This window comes from Sminthopsis crassicaudata, chromosome 4, assembly GCF_048593235.1.
Source record: "Sminthopsis crassicaudata isolate SCR6 chromosome 4, ASM4859323v1, whole genome shotgun sequence".
In the NCBI taxonomy this organism is placed as follows: Eukaryota; Metazoa; Chordata; class Mammalia; order Dasyuromorphia; family Dasyuridae; genus Sminthopsis; species Sminthopsis crassicaudata.
This window is the reverse complement of record NC_133620.1, coordinates 90,945,873-90,967,526: the sequence shown is the minus strand read 5'-3', so window position 1 is coordinate 90,967,526 and position 21,654 is coordinate 90,945,873. Positions and strand designations below refer to the sequence as shown.

The following is a 21,654-nucleotide window of genomic DNA, read 5'->3' as shown; positions in this document are numbered from 1 at the left end:
TTTATTGCATGGTTTTCTTCAACTACCTTTTGGATCTCTTTTTCTATTTTGTTAATTCTACTTTTTAAGGAGTTGTCTTCTTCTGACAATTTTTTTTCTTTCCTTTTCTATGTTGTTGACTCCTGCATATATCTCATTTCCTTTCTCATTTTTTCTTCTACCTTTCTTATTTGCCTTTTAAAGTCTTTTAAGAGCACTTCTAAGAAACCTCTTTGGGCTTGAGACCAATTAATATCCCTCTTTGAGATTTCTCTTGTAGACATTTTGTTCTGGTCTGAGTTTGTATTTTGATCTGCTTGCTCACTACAGTAACTTTTTATGGTCAATGTTCTTTTCTGTTTCTTGCTTATTTTTGTTTTCCTTTTTTTTTCCTTTTATAATTAAGCTCTGCTCTTGGAGTACAGATACTTCTATGCCAAGTTTCCTGTGCAGCTCTGAACCTTGGCTCTGAGCACAGGGGCTCCTTGTATTTGCACAGACTAGCTTTGCCTGCTTTTTTCAGGAAATAGCCTGGGAAGCAGTTTGGTTTCCCAGAGTTTGCTTCTGAGCTGGGATTGGAAGCTCCCTCATTGATCTGCTCCTCTACTGAGTCAGGACTGAGAATCTTAGTTGCAGCTTTACTGTGATTAAGATCCTCTCACTGGCTTTCCCAGAGTCTTTCTGAGTAGAGCTGAACACCCTTTTCACCCTAGTGAGAATGACCTTTCTTGAAATTTTTCTAGTCTATCTTGAGTTTGAGAGTGTTTTCATACTGTCAGACTTGTTCAGAGGCTTGGTTTTATATAGCTTTTGAAAGAAACTGGGAGATTTTGAGCAGTTTCTTGCCTTTATTCTGCCATCTTGGCTCCACCCTCAAGGTAACTCCCATAGCAATTCTTTTGACAAAGAATGGTCTACTTTATCATGAAAATTTCTTTTCTGGTGAAGTCCACAGCTTTTAGATAAATGTATATGGAGATGTGAGGAAGGAAGAAGTGGTCAATCTGTTAAGAAAGATAAACTGAATCATACTTTTTAATCAGTGGGATGAGAAGTGTCATATCTAGATTATTCTTAAGCTTAAGAACTATGTGTTATAGCTGAGAAAAGCATTTTATTAACCTATAGACTGTTTTGTCTACCAACAAAGCAACAACAACAAAATCCAAAAATTTCCCACACTACTTCAAAAAAAAAAATTAGCAACTTAAAGATTCAATGAAAGAATGTCTTCATGGTCTGATTGGTCAAACAAATACAGTACCTGAAGTACTATACATAGTTTGTATGCTACATTTTAAAAGAAAAATTAAATATATAACATCAAAAAAGAATTACTAGAGTTGTGAAACTTATGGTAAATAAATTATCCTTAGAGAAACTGGTCAAGTTTAGCCTGAAATTAAAAGGCTTACTGTATACAGGGCATAATAGCTATCATCAAATTTCCAAGCCTACCATGAAGAAGAAAAGATAGATTTTTTTTTTCCTGTTTATCTCCAAAGACAGAACTGGAACAAGTAAGTGGATTAAAAATCTCTTTGGGATAGAGATCTACAAATCTACACAATACAAGGCAGTGTAAGAGAATAACAAATGGTAGAAACAAAGTATCTAAGGAGATCAGAAGAATCAAATTTTGCACAGCTATGCTGTTTCAGACCGTTTTTAGTTCAGAATGAGAGATAAACATGGCTCCTTGAATAAGAGACCATTTTTAGGTTAGAAAATTGCCAACAACTTTGCTCTGGCCATCCTATTGCTGTCCACTTTTCATTAGTTTCTATCCAATTTTTGTTTCCACCTTTTATTCTGGGATCAATAAGCAAATCAAAGCTAACATTATTTTTAGACAGCCTTTATCTTCCATATTTCTTCAATCATCATATTGATGCAACTTATAGTTATTATTCCATGGTTTCTGTTACTTCTTAAAATATAATCTTCAAGGTATGGACTGTCTCACTTTTTCATTTACCTCCCTAGCACTTCTCACAGTGCCTGGCACATGACAAGTGATGGTTTTATTCATTCTTTTACATTGATTTTTAATTAAATTACTTGACTTAAAATCCTGGAGATGCTATTCCTACATATGTGATCTCTGGCAAATCAGTTCACAGTACTGATTCTTAGTTAAATGGTAAGATTCAATTAAATTATCCTTGAAAGTTTAAATTTTTATCATTCAATTTTAAATAGTTATGTTTTGTTCCCTTATTTTCAATAAAACTCTTCCTTAATATTATGAATTAGGTTCTTAGAAGAGTAGTTGATGTCATGCTTAGTGTCAAATTGAGTTTTTTAGATCTGAGAGTGAACTCTGATCCCCAGAAATGAGTCAGAGGTATCTGAGGAACTACAAAAGGGATTCAGAGGCTGGTTTGCATGAAGCCATCTGTTTTTTAAGCTTCCTTACCCCGGTGGAGCTAAGGATCTCAGCTGATGATGATATGGACTAATTCGAGAAAGTTTCCCTAGAGAGATAACATTTGAACTGAACCTTAGAGAGTAGATAGAACTTTGATAAGCAGAAAGGAAGAGTTTGTTATTTGAAGTTGAGAGCACAAAAGTGGAGATAGAATATTCAAAATAGCTTTAGGGAATGGATGATAGGTCATCTATCAAGCTAGAATTTAGGCTTTCTATAGAGGCATAATGGGAAATAAAGCTTTAAAAGTAAATTAAACTTTAAATAAGGATTTTTAACACCCAAATTATATCTTTGTATTATATTCAGTAATATTTGCTGGAGGTTCTTTTAAAAATTATTTTTTGTTTCTCACAAAAATCTCAAGGAGAAAGTAGTATAAAGAAGTTTGTGGAAGTTGACAAGTATGTAATTGACCTTTGAATCAACTGTATAGATTTTTGCTCCAAATCCTGTGCAAGTAAGTACCAAAATCCATAAAAAAGGAGGAGCCATTAAAATAGAAATTATTTGCTTTTTATGCTCTGTGAGGATTGTATGTCTACTAAGGTCTATTCTCACCTTCACTCAAATTCTGATTTTATGATTCTGTGAAGTTTTTTGACCACAGGTGTAATAAGATCAAAGCAATGCTTTAGAGAGATTAATCTTTCAGAATAAGTAATGACCTGAGTAACTAGCAACAGTGAATACTAAATTTCTAAGTTAATTGAAAACTGAGCAGACCCTTTTAACATTTCAATCATCAGAGGAACTACAGGATTTTCTGTATAATTTTAACAAAAAGCAATTAATGGAAGGCCAGAGAAATATGTTCAGATTATAGGGATGACTTTTAAAATCCAATTAACTTCAAAGAATAATTTTTTGGGGTTTAATTATGTGAGTACAAATAATTACAGTTAGTGGCATAACATGTAATGACAATAATAGTGGTAGCATACATTTATATAGTATTTTTAAAAAGTACAAATTCAGAAATCTGTGAAGTTAGGTATAATCTTAATTTTGCATGAGGAATTTGAAGAATTGAAATGTGAGTTTCTTGTCACTACACAATTCTTGGTAGAACCAAAAAAGGTCATTGTTTTGACCCTATATCTAGTGCTATTTACATTATACCTCAATGTTCTTTAATAATATTACTGTCCAGTTATACTGCTTTAAACCATTATTAAGATGGTTACTTTTATAAAAAGTTATTTTTATATAGTCATATGCTCAGATATATTTAAAATTTTCAAATAGTATTTCATTTCCCTTCAATTATAAGTAAAACAATTTAAAACATTTTTTAAGAAAAGTTTTGCTTCTCACATTTTATGACTACATATGGATAATGTGAATTGCAAGGGCTATTAATGTAGACTATGTCCCATAACAAAGCAATTGACTGATAGGGATAGGGATAGGAACTGGAAGTGTGATTTCATTGGTATTTAGAACTCCTACATTTGGAATTCCCTCTGTCAATGTAGGAGATAGAAGTGGAAAAATAATTAGGGCTGAACATTTTATACATCACAGCAACAGAAAGATGTTCAGAAAGCTTAGAAGTTAGGTGGTTTGCCCCGGGTTCTATAGCCAATATATGTCAAAAGAGGAACTGACCAATAGAAGTATAAAGCCTGCTCTAGCCAGTTAATATTTTCTAGTAGTAATATTTTAGGAATACAAAGTAGAAGGTGGACTTCATAAAACAGCAGTCTAGCATGTAGAAGTACAATAAATAATCTGAGTTATGTTGTTTGTTCCAATTTCCCATCCCCAAAATACAATTCAATTCAATTAAACAATTCAATTTTATAAGCACTTAATAAATACCTTCTATGTCCAGGTCACTGTTAGAGCCTAAAGAACAAAAGATTAAAATAAATAAAAGCATCTGAGCTTACATTCAGTTATGTAATGTAAAGATATAACTTTATAATGCTGGATTCTGTACCTTATTTATGCTTCCTTTGTCACTAGGATTACCTTCTCTTTTTTCTCTTTAATCAATGACTTTTCCCATTCCCAATTACATTCTGAATGTAATTAAAGATTCCCTGTTTTCTGAGTAAATATTTTGCCTCTGCAGCTATACTGTGGCCCTCCTGAGACTAGGTTCTGTGTTCAATAGCTTCTCCACAAATTAGTGGCTACTTCAAGAATATTTCCACTTTACTAGACATTGACTAATATATTTATTCATTCAGTTTGGTCTCTGAGATTTAGGCAAATTTAAGAAAGGATTAGAAGAAAAGTGAGGAAACACATGAAGAAAGACGAAGGGACTCAGGACTATTTAGAGAATTTCAATTCACTCAGCAAACATTTATTAAGAAACCAAAATACTTGTAAGTATAAAATATTGAAGATGAAGGTAAGAGGAGAGACTTCACAAGTGTCATTAAGTTTATCCTCATTTCATGTCAAGTAGTAATTAATCTGTTTCATCTGAAAAGAGGAGTGGAGACATTTGAATGAAGTTGTAGAAAATACTTCTTGATTATAATTAATATATCATTAAAACAACTCACTCATTGAAAATTAGAATCTATTTTTAGTCTAAAAAAAAACAAAAACAACTCTTTGGTATAATTTAGGTGAGTATTTTCTCAAACCACGTGGATAGACTGGATGACTTCTATAAGTACTTTCCAAAAAAGGTGTCTATGATACTAGAGAATATATTACTTTAAAGATTGAGTATCCATTTACTTGTAGTTCAAGGAGATTTCTAATTTAAATTTATATTGACTAAACAAAATTATTTTCTATCATCGAAGATCTATTATATATATGTATACATATATATATATATATATATATATATATATATATATATATATATATATATATATATATACATATGATTAAAGTTCATCATTATTACCATCCTTTACATTAAAATTGAGTGTCTTTCAAACTGAATTCTTTTTGAATACTTCCCACAAACTTAGTCATATTTATATCTATGGGAGTACATACTGACATAATTAGTGGAAGACAGGCTAATAATCAGGGTAGTAGGTGGCAATGGATACAATATTTGACTTAAAGTCAGGAAGATTCATTTTCCTGAGTTCAAATCCTGCCTCAGACATTACCCTGTTTTTTTCTCTTTTCTTCATCTGAAAAGTGAGCTAGAGAAAGAAATACCAAACCACTTCAGTATCTTTGTCAGGAAAATTAAGTCACGAAAAGTTGGATACAACTGAAAAGTGACTGAACAGTCTTTCATTCAGTAAGGCTTGTTTTCATAAGTTGATTTTATTGAATGCTAGCTATGTAACCAGGAACAAGTAAATTAGCAACTCAGAACTCCATGCAATTCTCTAAGACTACAAATAAAGTTAAGTAATGGCTGATCTTCATTGATAAATGGAATTTTCATGACTGGAGTTCACATTAATAAAATCACAGGTTTGAAACAATCACAAAACACACAAAGTGTGTTTTAGTACAGTGTGAATTATAGGAGAATTCAATTGATAAGGTCTATGCATTTTCCAATTTGCAATCTTAATTGTTTAAATCATTCTTCAGTTACTTCACATACAATACTAGATGTTGATTTCACACTATAAAGTGTTACTACTAATTCTTTATAAGACAATATTGAAGGTAAATTATATCTAATCGTAATAAAGCAGAATTGGTCTACTCTCAGTTGTATTCATATACTTTTAAATATATTTGTGTATATATGCATACATCTGGTACAAGATCTGATGTTGTATTTTGCAGGGTCAGTTCAAACAATGGCAACATTATTACAATGACTAATGTTTTTTGATATAAAAATAGCACTCATTTTTTTTATTTTATCTTTCAGCTTGAATAACAGGCTTTCAAATTAAATAGGAAATACTATCACATAGTTATGTGAAAAGTATAGTTCTTCCTACCTTTGTGAAAGACACCAGTAGCATTTTGTTGTTGTTGTTCTCAGTAGTAAACATAAATAATATTAACACAGTTCAGTCAGAAAGAAAAAGATACATGTTCCTAGACAAGGATTGAAAATTGTAGTTTTTGTGAGTTTATATTCATTGGAGACTTTTAAGTTTTTGCTGCAACATATGTAACTTCCACACATTTTGAATTTTCTGGCTTCAACAAATGCTTCTTTGTTCCCTCCCTCCTTTTTCTCCCTCCTTCTTTTGTCCCTCCTTTCCTCATTCCCACCTTCTCTCCTTTCTTCCTAGATCTAATGACTAGAATAAGAGGGAAGCCAATTTGTGGCTCAAAATAAGGAAAAAAAGCCCTTACTAGTAAAATGAGTTCAAACTGGTGCTATAAGTTTTCAGTAAGATAAGACCAGAGGATAGGTAGAAAATTCTTAAAAATTGAATATTTTAGGCCATGGATGATCATTTGATGCTGTTGTTCTAGATAGGATTTTGAATAGGCAATTTTAAAAAGTTCCTTCCAACTCAGAATTCCAAGTGTTTTTCCATGATGTTGAATGTGTTACCAAAACAGAAATTATAGTATAGTATGAATTATAGGAGAATACAGTTTATAAGGTCTATGCATTTTCCAATTTGCAATCTTAATTGTTTAAATCATTCTTCAATTACTTCACATACAATACTAGATATTGATTTAAGGCTATAAAATGTAACTACTAATTCTTTATAGGACAATATTGAAGGTAAATTATATCTAACTGTAATAAATAAGGGATTTGTCTACTCTCAGTTGTGTTCATGATATTTTTATTATTCTGTTTTACAGATCATTTAAATACTATGAAGTTTATTAAAAATTTTTCAATTATGAAATAATATACTGAATCTATGTTATCAATTTATCATTTTTTTCCCACAGGTATCATATCTTTTGGGTGACAAGATGTCTACCATTATGGGGCTTACAGGTTATATTCTAATTTTTATTAACCTCAAATGTTTTTGTTTTCTCCATATTCTATATTGATTGGTTTATAATATAATTAGTTGAACTTTCAACTTAATTGAAAAACAATTGTCTTTTTAAAAGATATATTTTTTTAAGTTCTAAAACCAGGTAAGACTTTAATCTAATCTCCCACTGATACATATATTTTTTCTGTTAATAATTGATCTTATTCTATAAAAATCATTTTTTCTAGTGCCTCCTTTTTTTTTTCTTTTCCTATGTCTTATCCCAATAGCTACTATAAATGTTCTAGTGAAAGTTCTAGTTTACTTTAGCCATTACTTTTGAGGGTTTTTTTTAAAAGGAAAAAAAATAGTAGTAAATAACAACCTTTATGTTATTATAACTTTGTCTAATGAGATAGTTTTACTCCAAATGTGGCAATTGATATACTAGGCAGAGAATCTGTACTGGGGAGAATTAGAAATGCAAAGTGGTAAGGTAACAACTAAAACATCCATTACTATATTTTATGTTTTTAATCTATCCATGAATAAATGTACTAATTATAGTACTTTTTTCTTACATTTTATATTCTAGGTTTCAGTGGCCTTGATAAGTCTCTTTGAAACAGTGTTACTAGGTTATCTGAGTTATAAGGTAAGTCCTTTTACCTAGTCATTTCTCTGAAAGATATAACTTTTTCTGAATTATATGATTTAGAACTGGAGGGGTTTTTTGAGCTCATTTAATACAAGTACTAATTTTACAAATGAGGAAATTGAAGCCCAGAGAAGTTGTGCCTTTCCTATGTTTACATAGCTAATCTATATATAAAAAAATCATTGAAACCCAGTTTTTCTATACTTGGGTATGTTACCCCAATGTTTTTCAACACGTTTACACATATATCTATATCTATATAGTACGTATATATCTTTGATGACAAAAATGAGAATATACCTCTAATTCAGGTTTATTTGCCTATTATTATCTACATGTATCAATGTACTATATATATTACAAGTAAGATATAGTTCTGACAGGATAAAAATGACCTGATGTGATAAACTATACATTCATTGACAGAGGACAAGTGTGGATAATTATGTGGATCATAGGGATAAAGTTTTAAATAATAGACAATTTTAAAGACTTTCTACTAAGTCAAAGAATGAGAGTCTCCATTATTAGAGCAGTGATTTACAGATGGAAACTTTTATGTATTATTTTCTCCATTACTATTTTTTATTTCCTTGAGAACAAAGAACACTTTTTCTTTCAAAGAACACTATCTTCTACTTATATCTTCATAACTTAGCACAGTACTTTTTTTGTTGTTGTTGTTGCTGAAGCAATTGGGGTTAAATGACTTGTCCAGGGTCACACAACTAGGACTTGTTCAGTGTCCCAGGCCAGATTTGAACTCAAGTTCTTTGTATTCAAATAAGCAATCCATTAATTTATTCATTCCTTCAAATGTTTATACCAGTGGAATCATCAGTTATTAAGAAATAAAAAATGTCATATTACAAAAGGATCGTTACAGTTATACATGGGAGAGAGTAAAAACTGTCTTAGAATCAGATGCAATTTAAGAAAACCAAAACAATGGTATCAGATCCTGTGTCTCCAAGTTTGTGTGAAGGAAGGAAAATTCTTCCTTCATAATGGAGAATGGGAGATAAAATTTTCTTTTTTTTTTTTTAATTTATTTTTTTTATTTTTATTCATTTTCCCAAATTATCCCCTCCCTCCCTCCACTCCCTCCCCCCGATGGCAGGTAATCCCATACATTTTACATGTGTTACAATATAACCTAGATACAATATATGTGTGTAAATACCTTTTTCTTGTTGCACATTAATTATTAGCTTCCGAAGGTATAAGTAACCTGGGTAGATAGACAGTAGTGCTAACAATTTACATTCGCTTCCCAGTGTTCCTTCTCTGGGTATAGTTATTTCTGTCCATCATTGATCAGCTGGAAGTGAGTTGGCTCTTCTTTATGTTGAAGATTTCCACTTCCGTCAGAATACATCCTCATACAGTATTGTTGTTGAAGTGTATAGTGATCTTCTGGTTCTGCTCATTTCACTCAGCAGCAGTTGATTTAAGTCTCTCCAAGCCTCTCTGTATTCCTCCTGCTGGTCATTTCTTACAGAGCAATAATATTCCATAACCTTCATATACCACAATTTACCCAACCATTCTCCAATTGATGGACATCCATTTAACTTCCAGTTTCTAGCTACAACAAAAAGAGCTGCCACAAACATTTTGGCACATACAGGTCCCTTTCCACTCTTTAGTATTTCTTTGGGATATAAGCCCAATAACAGCAATGCTGGGTCAAAGGGTATGCACAGTTTGACAACTTTTTGGGCATAATTCCAGATTGCTCTCCAAAATGGCTGGATTCTTTCACAACTCCACCAACAATGTATCAGTGTCCCAGTTTTCCCACATCCCCTCCAACATTCATCATTATTTGTTCCTGTCATTTTAGCCAATCTGACAAGTGTGTAGTGATATCTCAGAGTTGTCTTAATTTGCATTTCTCTGATCAGTAGTGATTTGGAACACTTTTTCATATGAGTGGAAATAGTTTCAATTTCATCATCTGAGAATTGTCTGTTCATATCCCTTGACCATTTATCAATTGGAGAATGGTTTGGTTTCCTATAAATCAGGGTCAGTTCTCTATATATTTTGGAAATGAGACCTTTGTCAGAACCTTTACTTTTAAAAATATTTTCCCAATTTGTTACTTCCCTTCTAATCTTGTTTGCATTAGTATTATTTGTACAGAAACTTTTTAGTTTGATGTAATCAAACTCTTCTATTTTGTGATCAGTAATGATCTCTAATTCTCCTCTGGTCATAAATTCCTTCCTCCTCCACAGGTCTGAGAGGTAGACTATTCTCTGTTCCTCTACTCTATTTATGATCTCATTCTTTATGCCTAAATCATGGACCCATTTTGATCTTATCTTGGTATATGGTGTTAAGTGTGGGTCCATATCTAATTTCTGCCATACTAATTTCCAGTTTTCCCAACAGTTTCTTCCGAATAATGAATTTTTGTCCCTAATGTTGGTATCTTTGGGTTTGTCAAAGATTAGATTGCTATAGATGTACCCTTTTTTGTCCTTTGTATCTAATCTGTTCCACTGATCTACCGGTCTATTTCTTAGCCAATACCAAATAGTTTTGGTGACTGCTGCTATATAATATAGCTTTGGATCAGGTACACTTAGACCACCTTCCTCTGACTTTTTTTTCATTAGTTCCCTTGCAATTCTCGACCTTTTATTCTTCCATATGAATTTTGTTGTTATTTTTTCTAGGTCGTTAAAATAGTTTCTTGGGAGTCTGATTGGTATAGCACTAAATAAATAGATTAGTTTCGGGAGTATTGTCATCTTTATTATATTCGCTCGGCATATCCAAGAGCACTGAATGTTTTTCCAATTATTTAAATCTGACTTTATTTTTGTGGGAGACAAAATTTTCAAAAAAAGCAAGAGGAGGATTTGGTTTCAGAATATAAAGAAGGGGAGTTTGGGTTTGAACTCTACTGGCCTTGGCGTGCCTGAGGAGAGTTATTTGAAAATATTCAGAAGGAATATGGAAATAAGGGATTGGTATAGAGTAGAAGGTTAAATATAGATAAATATGTATTATCTACCTAGAATTGAGAGTTGAAGTTATGGAAGTAGATTAACTCAAGAAGAAAGAGTATAAAGGAGTTAGAGATAAGACTTTGTGTTATGGGAGCAACCTGCTAGTGGCTGCTGGATATCTAATTCTGACCAGCAGAACAGATCCCTTTATGTGAGATCCTCTCACATAACAAAACAAGGAGACTGAGAGTCATGGTATTCTCTGACCTCTCTCCTCTTCCCTCTTGCCTCTGTTTCATTCCCAATTCACAAGCGACATCTGCTTCAATAAATTTGTTAAAAATAAAATCTGACTTGCAACTCCTTAACTCTGTTCTCAAGTGTATTATGATTCACAGCTGTGGGGGCTTTAGAGAACCAACCAGCCACTTAATGGTACAGTCCCCTTTAATCCTTTAAGGCTTTCTGGATTTCACCCTTAGGTGTGGTCCTTAACAAATTTGGAGGAAGCCTAGATCTGTGTGATCCTTAACAACTTTGGAGGATACCTAGATCTAAAAGACAGAAGGAGAAAGAGGAGCCAGTAAAAAGGTCTGAGAAAAAGTGATTAAAAATAGAAAGAAACATATATTGTAGTGTGAAAAAAATCAAGGAAGAAAATTCCTAAAAATAAGGAATTAACAAGAAGAAAGAGAAATAAGAAAAGGACAGCTAATATGGTGATTAAGGAGTTCATAATCACTTTTTGAAAGAAGAATTTTATAGAACTACAGAACTGAAAACCAGATTTCAGGAGTTTAGGAGCTATATCTCTAGTCATGAAGTGAGAACAGTAAATATAGACTATTAAAAAAAATTGTATGTTACCAAAAAGAGAAAGAAGATAACTATAAAAAAAATGTTCCTCCATACACATATGTATATACATATATATTCTTTACATGTAATTATATGCATAACTAAATATAGTTATTTATGATAAGCTGTATCCATTAAAGCTTTACTCTATGGCCTCATGATGATATAGAGATTAACCTAGGCTCTAGTGTCCCTCCTTATCTTGTATTGAATTATTTATATAGAATGTTTGACCTGCAGTTAGGAATACCTAAATTCAAATATGTCCTAACTTACTTGCTAGCCATAACTACATCTTTCTGTGTCTTTGTTTCCTTATCCATAAAATGTCTATCATAATTGTGATGTTAAGATGAGACTTTTTTGTTCTGTATATATTTATATAAGTTATAAGTTGTCTTTCTTGATAAAATATCAGCTCCTTGAGAGTAAGATTGCTTTCAATTTTTAAAATTCATGTCCCTACTATCTGCCACAGTACCTGATACATAGTAATTACCCAATAAATACTTGTTATTTTCTTGGTTCATCAAAATTATGCCAAGGGATATAATCTTTCATAATATAGGAATATTTCTAGTATTGCCATGGCAACTTATTCACCATCTTATTCAAGAATACACCTAGTTATATCTGAAAAGGTATATGATTAGAAAGTTGGCCACTAAATCATCATTATTTTAAATTTTATTTTTAATTCATGAAATCAGACAAGCATTTTCATAACATGGTACAAATATAATTGTACATGAAACTGCAAATCTATTATGGATAGCTTACTATTCCTTTCAAATATACATCAAAATTATTATGTAATTTTAAAAAAAATTCCTGTTTCCTCCAATATCCTTTTTAAAAGACCACTGACAAATGCATAACGATGTTGTGTTTTATTCCAAAGGAGAATAGATCTACATGGCTAATATTTTGAAATATTGAAGGATAAAGAAAGATGAAAAAAAATTTAAGCAGAGGAAGAGAGAGATAGATTCATAAATACAAAGAGAGAGAATATGTTCTTATAGAGAGGCAATGTTGGACTTCGAGTATGGTTTTCAAGAATGAGGAGGTGACATTATTTTGCCACCCTAGCCTAATAAGATAACATCTAAAATGTTGTTTTCATTTCTAGATATAACAGTATAAGAAAGATGTAGGTAAGCTTGAAAATATCAAGAGGAAGACAATTAACATGGTGAAGTGTTCTGTGTCATATTAAGATCTCCTGAAGGAAATGTGCAAGTTTAACCTGGGGAAGATTTGAGGATCTGATAGCCTATTACGGATTTGCACTGTTTAACCAAGAAGGAGGAAAAACAAACAAACAGGAGTAAGGAATAGTAGTTTATTAGAAGACAAATTTAGGCTTATTGTCAAGAAAAACCAATGAGAACTTTTCCAAATTGTAATAGGCTACCTAGAATTGGGATAAAATTCCCATCATCAGCATTCTTCAAAGAATATATTCTTTGTATATATTCTATTTTAGGTACCACTTATATGAGTTCAATGACTGCTGAAGTCCCAAGTCTGCAAAGTCTGCTTTCATGTTTCCAAAAGACAGAGAAGAAACAATTACATGTACAAATTTAACTCTGGGGAATAGGAATCAAAAGACAGGAGAAAAACACTTATTATTATCACTATTATTTTGGAAAGGATGCTTTTAAAAATATGTAAGTTGGAAGAAAATGGATTAATTTCTTGAGTAAATGAAAAATATTTAATAAATGCTTTCTATGGGTCAGACATTGTGCTAAGGGGTAGGAATACAAGTAAAATCAAGCAATACAGCCCCTGCCATCAAGGAGCTTCATTTGAATGGGGAAACCATAAAAGGAAGTTAGAGTTTGAAGGAGATGGTAGGCATTGTTACTTGGTTTAGAAATGGTTGGAAAATGGTGTAGTGACCTGATTTGGGATAGGATATTGTAAAACTCACATATCAGAGCCCAATGTCTCAGGAGTAGAGTTCAAATTGTATTGGGAAGAGGAGAGTAAGATACAGAAACATCTTCAAATGAAGGAAAATTAAATAAAAAGAGCTTGAGTTGGTTTTTATTGCTTAGGAAAGTAAGAGTTATGCAATCTTCCAAGAAGAAGTGAAGGTTTGAATATCTATTTCAAGGAATAAAATTGTTAACAACAAAAGTATGTGCAAAGTATCTTGATATTTATTTTAAAATGATTCTGTAGTAGGAAATATAGTCAAATAATGTAGAACTTTAAAGTGATTTGTTCATTTTTAAAGACTAAGAAAGAAGATTGGATAAAATTCACCTCTGAGGTTATGTGAAGTTAACCTATATTCTTCATTTTAAATACTGTCTACATATGTTTATACATACAAAATAATACTTAAGCTATCTAGAAATAAGAGAAATTGATCGAACTAGTTTGAAAAAATATGTATACTTTAAAAAAGTCTTTACTTATTGCAGGATTAACTTTATAGATATAGAGCTTGAAAGGATGTTAAGGATCATTTAGTCTCATCTCCTTATTTTACAGTTGAGGAACCTAGGGCTTCTTGGGCATACTTAGTGACTTGCCTAATTGTGTGCAATTAGTAAATAGTGGAGCTGGAATCCAAATTGCTTTTTGTATGATCTTAAATGTTTAATGAAGAACTTAAAATTCTGTAAGATAATTAAAATTAACCTCCTAGTATTTTATAGCTAAATACCTGCAGTTATACCTAAGCAATGGAGTCAACAAGGACACTGATTTGAATTTAAAAAACAAACAAACAAACAAAAACTTGGATTTCAATTACTCACAAGTCGTCATACTATGTAACATTGACCAAATTACAGCTTTCCTGTGTGTGTGTTTTTCTGAGAAATTGGAATATATTTCCTGGTATTCAGAGTTATTTTAAGAATAAAATGAGACAATTCATATAATTGTGGCACTTGGGGAAGTCTCCCAATTTGCAAAGTTGTTTCCTTAGACAAGGCAACTGCAGAGGTTCAGTATACTCAGTAGAATTATATCTACTCAAAACCTTGGCTCCCATTGATGTAATTACTTTTATTAATCAACTAGAGAACACATTTAGTTCAAATCAAAGACATTTAGCAAAGTTGAGGAGAAAGAAAGGTACTAATAAAAAGTTTCTTCCATAAACCTGTTTGTAATTTCTTGGAAATAAACACATCTTTAATGGAAAAAATGGGCACATTTAAAAAACACACGTGGGAAGGCATATGTAGAGAACAGTATGCAAGAGAAAGTTATGTTTCCAGTCTTAAAGTTATGCTACTGTTTTATGCTGTCTTCATGTTGCTCTCATTAGAGCTGCTTCTCCCCTCCCTTGACTCTTCCATTATGTGTATTACCTCTGCTAATTCCATAGTTTCTGCAGCATGCTATTAGGCCTTTGCTGTGGACACTGTAGGCTATGACTATATTGGGCACATTGCTCTGTAATTTCTCCCCCCTTCAAGCTTCCTTTGTAGTCCTTGGCTAGAATGTTTTTTCTTCCTCAGAAGTATGGGATCTGCCATGGTTTCTGTCCTTCATTCAGAAAAGCAATAACCCTAAATGCACTGAGCTATCATATCAGAAATTTAGGAGGAACATTACAAACAAACTTCATTGATTTTTGCCCTCTCAAGGATTGACTTTCAAAGCCTTGTCTAGGACAGGATTTAATATATATATATATATATATATATATATATATATATATATATATATATATATATATATATATATATATATATATATATATATATATATATATGTATATATTTTTTTTATCCTGGTGTCAGTCTCCTCAGAATATAGAGCTGAATTATTCTTAGATAAGAATGATAGCTAACACATCTTTGCTTTTTGTTTCTGTTTTTTTTTCTATTTAAAAAAAGAAAGTTAAAAAGTTAAACAATAATTACCATACTTTCTTTGCCATTTTTTCCTACCCCTTCCTTCACTCAACTTTTATCTTCAGTTCTGGTTTCCTTTTCCCTCTACTTCTACTCACAAAGGTGGTACTCAGAATGAAATGAAATTATCCTAAATATAAGAAAAATGGTAAAAAGGGAAATCTAATTATATCTATATTTAAAATTAAAATGAGGAGATTTGTGACCTTTGTGTTCTGAGGTAATGGGTTTCATTCCCAATTCTTTTAGCCAAATTGGGAAAAGAAATTTCCGATGCCACCAAAGAATGCCTTGAAGATGTTCATCTAGGTCTGGTAATTCTTTACTTTAGTAAGTCTTTTCCTTAGAGTAAGAGAAGATGGTGTAGGCTTTGGTCATCCCTCTGAAATGAGGTTTAGTCTTAACCTACAGCATTTCCTCTTTATCCAAATCTCTATCTAAATTCATCTCACACAATAAAAGTAAAGGAAGTAAAATTTCCACAAGTTAGCTACTAGATTCAAGAATAGCCTAAATTGGGAAGGAATTTTAATTCAAAATCACTTAAAGAGAGTAAAGAGATTTTTTTGTTTTTAAATAATTTGAAACTCTTGCATTAATAGAAATTATCAAAAATTGCCTATATAAAGAGAGAATGGCCAGAACATGAATCTAAATTTATGAAAATATTTTCTCTACCTTACCAGCTCAAAGGCAACATGAAATTAGCATTGGTACATTTTACAGAATTCACAGCCTTACTTTAAATTGTCAATTTAAAAAACTGTATTCAAATTAATTTTCCATTGCAATGCCATAACATTTATAATTAATTATCTCCTGTCATTTAAAAATAAAATCAGATTTGAATGGGGCTTAACTGGCATTGCTCCTGTGACACAAGTTCATTTTTCCCTTATGGTCTTTCCTTACAACAATTCTAAGCCTTACAACAAGGATAAGGTTTACAGGGAAGCATTGTGTGAGATGAATTTAGATAGAGATTTGGATAAAGAAGAAATGCTGTAGGTTAAGAAGTGGAAGTGGATTTGATGTGGAAGTAAGAAAGACTAAATACTAAGGTTTTCAGGAATGGGAACTGATAAGGAATTCTCAAATTGATTAAGTTTTTTTGCCATCAAGATTTAGGCTTAGTAGAACTATCTAAAGCCTATCTATAAGTGAAAAAAAAAATTACAACTTTGGAATTCTCTATTTAATGCTAGATCCCCCTCTTCCATAGAATTACTTTCATACGTTCAACATGGCCACTAATAGTTGCTTTTAAAATTGAGCACACAATACAGAAACAACACCAATAAGAAGAACATGTAAATTTAGTGTATCTGTATCAATTCTATAACCTTTCCCACCAAAAATTTCTTCCTATAGACACATATGAATAAATACTGACTTGATTTGGTATAAACAATCAATCAAAAATATTAAATGCCTATTATGTGTCATGTACCATGCTGGGTCTTGTGGATGAAAGACTTCTTACCCTTGTAGAATATATCTTTTCCATGATGGAAGTAGCATAAATAAAATTAATACACATTAATTATTTGAAGGAAGATACAGTAGAGGGGGCATGGGATTATCAGCTAAGGTTTCATATAAAAGATGGTAATAGAGCTGAATTTGGCAACTAGGGATCCTAAAAGACTAAAAAGAGGAGGGAGCAAACTCTAGGCATGGGGAGTGGTCAGTGCAAAGTCAAAGATATAGGTGATTGAGTAATTGTGAGGAATTACAGCAAAGTCAGTTGATAAAGCAAAGAGTACATGAAGGGAAATATATAATTAGGCTGGAAAGATATTTGGGAGCCAGGCTGCAAAGAGCTTTAAATGCCAAGAAGAGTAATTTTGATTTGATCAACTGAAAATAATTTTTTTGAGTACTAAAGTTATATGATTAGATCTCAGCTTAAGGGAAAATTTTTTGTCAGCTCTTTGAAAGGAGCATTAAAATGTGGAGAGATTTGAGACATAAATCTTTTCAGCAGGCCAGATAATATAATCTGAAATCACATGTGCCACAAAATACATCAATAGTAGTATTGACTTATCCTTCTTGGGATATTTCATGTGGCCAAGTTCCAATGCTAGATTTCTCTTCCCCCTCCCATATCTTAGATTTTGGATCTGATGGGTTTATTAAGCCATTCCTTTAAATTTTCAATGAGCACATTGAGGTGCAGTCATTAAATATAATAAAGGTGTTGAAAAGAGGTGAGATTCAAACCCACCATCTCTAATACTAAATGTGGGTTTTCTGCTCCTAAAAAAAATCTTCCTTTAGCTGCAGCTTAGAATTATAGTCATTCAAAAAAGAAATAGAATATCTAGAGGATACATCCTGAATTTGCAAATGTTCAATATACTCCTGACATTCAGATGCTTTAATTTATTAATGGCCACTAATAGTTTGAAAGACAAACAAATTAGATCATAACCCCAATACAGTTAGCTTCTTTGAAGTCTAAATAAAATATGTCATGGATTACATAATTATTCTTACACTAGAAATTGTGTTAATTTTTTTTTCTGTTCTATATTGGCTTTCCCTGGGGGTTCTGATATTTAGTGTCAATATCAAAGAAATCTCTTTTGACTTGTTTCAATTAAATTCAGAAAATGTTTATTGTTTACTAGATTCATTTATTATATATTCAGAACTAGATATGGAATTTTTTTTTAAGTCTGTACTTAAGAAGCTTACATTCCACTTTATTTATGTGTTTCTCTCTGTTTAGGCAATAAGATAGTTGAGTGCATAGAACACTGAGATTGGACTCAGAAAGATGAGTTCAAATCTGGTCTCAGACATTTAAATTCTGTGTGATTCTCTCTGACTCAATTTCACCTGTAAAATAGAGATTATAAAAGCACCCGCTATTTATTTATGTGTAAGGCTGTTGTGAGGCTCAAATTACATATTTAACATATTTAATAATTTTAATAATATTTAATAAGCATTTAATACAATGTCTGGCATACAACAAGTGTTTAATAAATGATTATTTTCATCTTTCTTATATGCGAATTGATGGCTTTCTAATCTCAGAAATAAAATTCAGTATTATTTCCAATTTTTTAATTACTATTTTTAGAGGATGTCTTCTACCAATGAAAATTAGTACCTGTTCTACAGTTTATAGTCTAAGATAGTTTCCTGAGGAAAACAAAGCTGAAGTGACATGCTTAGGGTAACACAATCAGACTGGTCAAAAATAGGACTTTAATTCAGGCCTTCTAGATTCTGAGGCCAGGTCTCTGACTATTAAGCTATAGTGCCAATAATGCCTGATATTTATGTAGCATTTCAAAGTATGCCAAATAATTTACATACTTTATATACATATTTATATCAAAATAGTCACTATTAGGTAAATAATACAGGTATTATTTTTCACTGATGCTGAAGGAGTGTAAGTGACTTGACAATGATCACACAGCAGTGACATTAGTGAGAATGGAACTCATATTGTCTTGATTCCAAGTCCAGTGCTGTATCATTATTCATTATTTTACCTTTCTTTAAAGACTTAGAGCTCTATTGATAATGAAATGATAAATCTGCATATTTATTTAGAGTTTGTTTCAGAGTTTGTAACACATGAACCTAGAATAAAAAAAAAAAAAAAAGCAAATTGTTTTGGGCTTTCTGCCATTAATGAAAATTTGTCTTCATTTGCTGTTTCATTTAGATTTATACTAGTATGCAAAATGTACCAGTTATATCACCTTCAGCTGTCATCATAAATAATCTCTGGATCCTTGCTTCCAAAAATTACTTCTATTTATAAATATGCATAAACACCCATAACATAGAAAGCAAAAACAAAAAATTGAGGGCAATAGAATTCTGAAAAATATTCCCTGTACATCACTACATTAAAGAATGCACACTTTTCCTATATCCCTTTCATTTTCTGTATTTTATTTAAATAAAGATTTATTATATCTTATATTTCTTACACCATCATCATTATCATAAGTGTGGCTCATTCTTACTACCAGGCCAACCCATATAGTACTTTTTAGAAAGGAAAATAGTACTTTTTTGAGAGGAAAAAATAGATTCCTCTATTTTTAGTAGTCATTAATCAGTACATTGAAAAAATCCAAAAATATGTGCTATGTGTAAGACCTATGTACCTCCTACCTCCATAAAGGAGTTGATTGGGAACATGTCCTCATATCTCTTCATTCATTCCATCTTGAGTTTTATAATTTTTTGACAATTACCCCAAACTTTTTTTTTGGTTTGTAATTCTATTTACAGTCTTGATTGCACTCCAATTTCTGTCAGTTCATATTGATCTTTCTGTGCTTCTATGTATTCATCCTCATGTTTCTTAGAGAACAGTAATATTCTTTTAAGCTTATGTACCACAATATATTTAGTCTCCAATTGATGTGAATCAACTTTGTTTCTGATTTTTAGCTATCACAAAAAAGTACTATTAATAAATAGTTTAGATTATTTGGAGACTTATTTCTTACTAGTGTTGCTTTGGGGGATAAGCTTAGTAATTATGACTGTTTCAAAGAGCTATGACAGTTTTAGTTACTTTATTTGCTATTTCCAAACTGTTTACCAAAATTTGTGCTATTTTTATACCTGTAGTAACTATATATTATTCTGCAGACCATGCCATATCCCCTTTCAACATTGATAATTGCCATATTTTTGTTTTTTCTCCTCATTGGCAAATGTGAGGTAAAATCTCAGGGTTGTTTTCATTTGCATTACTATTATTAGCCTTTACAATGCATCTTTTGATGTGGTCTTGAATACTTTTCAATTCTTTTGAGAACTATTTTTTTCATATTTGTTGGATACTCACCTACTGGGGAATGGTTATTAGGTTCATTTTTAAGTATATGTAGATATACAATCATATGTATATATACATACATACATACATACATTTGTGTGTAAGATATTTACATGTATGTATATATATATAGGTGTATGTATATATCTTTAATGCTAAAATCTTATCTGAGAAGTTTGACTCAATTTCCCTTCCATTCAACCACTTCTTTTCTTATGCTAGGGACATTGATTTTATCTTTGAAGAAATTTTTCTATTTCAAGTAATCAAAATCTTCTATCTTTTATAGTTCCTTCTGTCTTTTAATTGTGAGAAGTATATGATGTTTCTATTCAATTTCTATAGCATAATTTTAATCTTAATTTGCATATCTATTTAGAATATATTATGGAATGTGGAATATTATGGAATAAGGTGTTGGTATAAATTTAATTTCTCCCAAACTCCCTTCTAATTTTCCTAGCAGTTTTTTTTAATCAAATAAGGTTCTTTTTTTCTAACTAATTTATGTTTTCTCCTTTATAAAAAACTGGGTTATTGAGTATATTACATTTTTTGGTCCTATTATTTCTAATTTTCCCCTAGTTATTCTGTTCCACTGATCTAGCTCTCTATATTTTTAACCAATACTAGATGGTTTTTTATAACTGCTGCTATATAAAGTAGTTTGAGATTTGGTTTCTTAAAATGTTTTCAATGTCTCTTTATTATTGAATTCCATCTTTTTTACATATGATGAAAATTAGATTCATGGGAGAGGTCACTCTGTTTTGCATCTTGAGCTCCATTGCTTTTGGAACACACCATTCCATTCCATACTATGTTTTTGGTATGTGCAGAATGATCTTCAACTATTTCATTTTATTTTCCTTTTGTGTTTAAAATTCTTTTTCATTATTGTTTGAAGAATTTATTTCACAAAATTTAATCATTATATGTTTTGGGATTTTTAACTTTTATATACTCTGTTCTACTGGAAAGACTATGATCCTAAGATTATCCTTATATATACTGCCTTCCAGAATAGTATGTATTACTTGCATAGAGAACATGTTTTAATTTTTTCTCTTCTAGATTGTCTTTTTTTTTCCCTGAGGCTGGGATTAAGTGACTTGTCAAGGGTCACACAGCTAAAAAGTGTTAAGTGTCTGAGACCAGATTTGAACTTGGATCCTCCTGAATTCAGGGCTGGTGCTC

The 21,654-nt window shown here is 31.4% G+C and overlaps 1 protein-coding gene across 8 annotated transcripts in view; it reads left to right on the top strand.

Moving 5' to 3' along the window:
• KCNT2 (potassium sodium-activated channel subfamily T member 2) overlaps positions 1 to 21,654 on the top strand; it is a 588,661-nt gene that overhangs the window by 193,249 nt on the left and 373,758 nt on the right. For all 8 annotated transcript variants that reach the window (XR_012489046.1, XR_012489047.1, XM_074308658.1 and 5 more), the window contains exons 4-5: positions 7,229 to 7,277; positions 7,859 to 7,918. Coding sequence is in view for 6 of the 8 variants with exons in the window: in XM_074308658.1 (XP_074164759.1) it covers positions 7,229 to 7,277; positions 7,859 to 7,918 (109 nt within the window). In the remaining 2 variants the exon portion in view is untranslated. The remainder of the gene's footprint in view (positions 1 to 7,228; positions 7,278 to 7,858; positions 7,919 to 21,654) is intronic.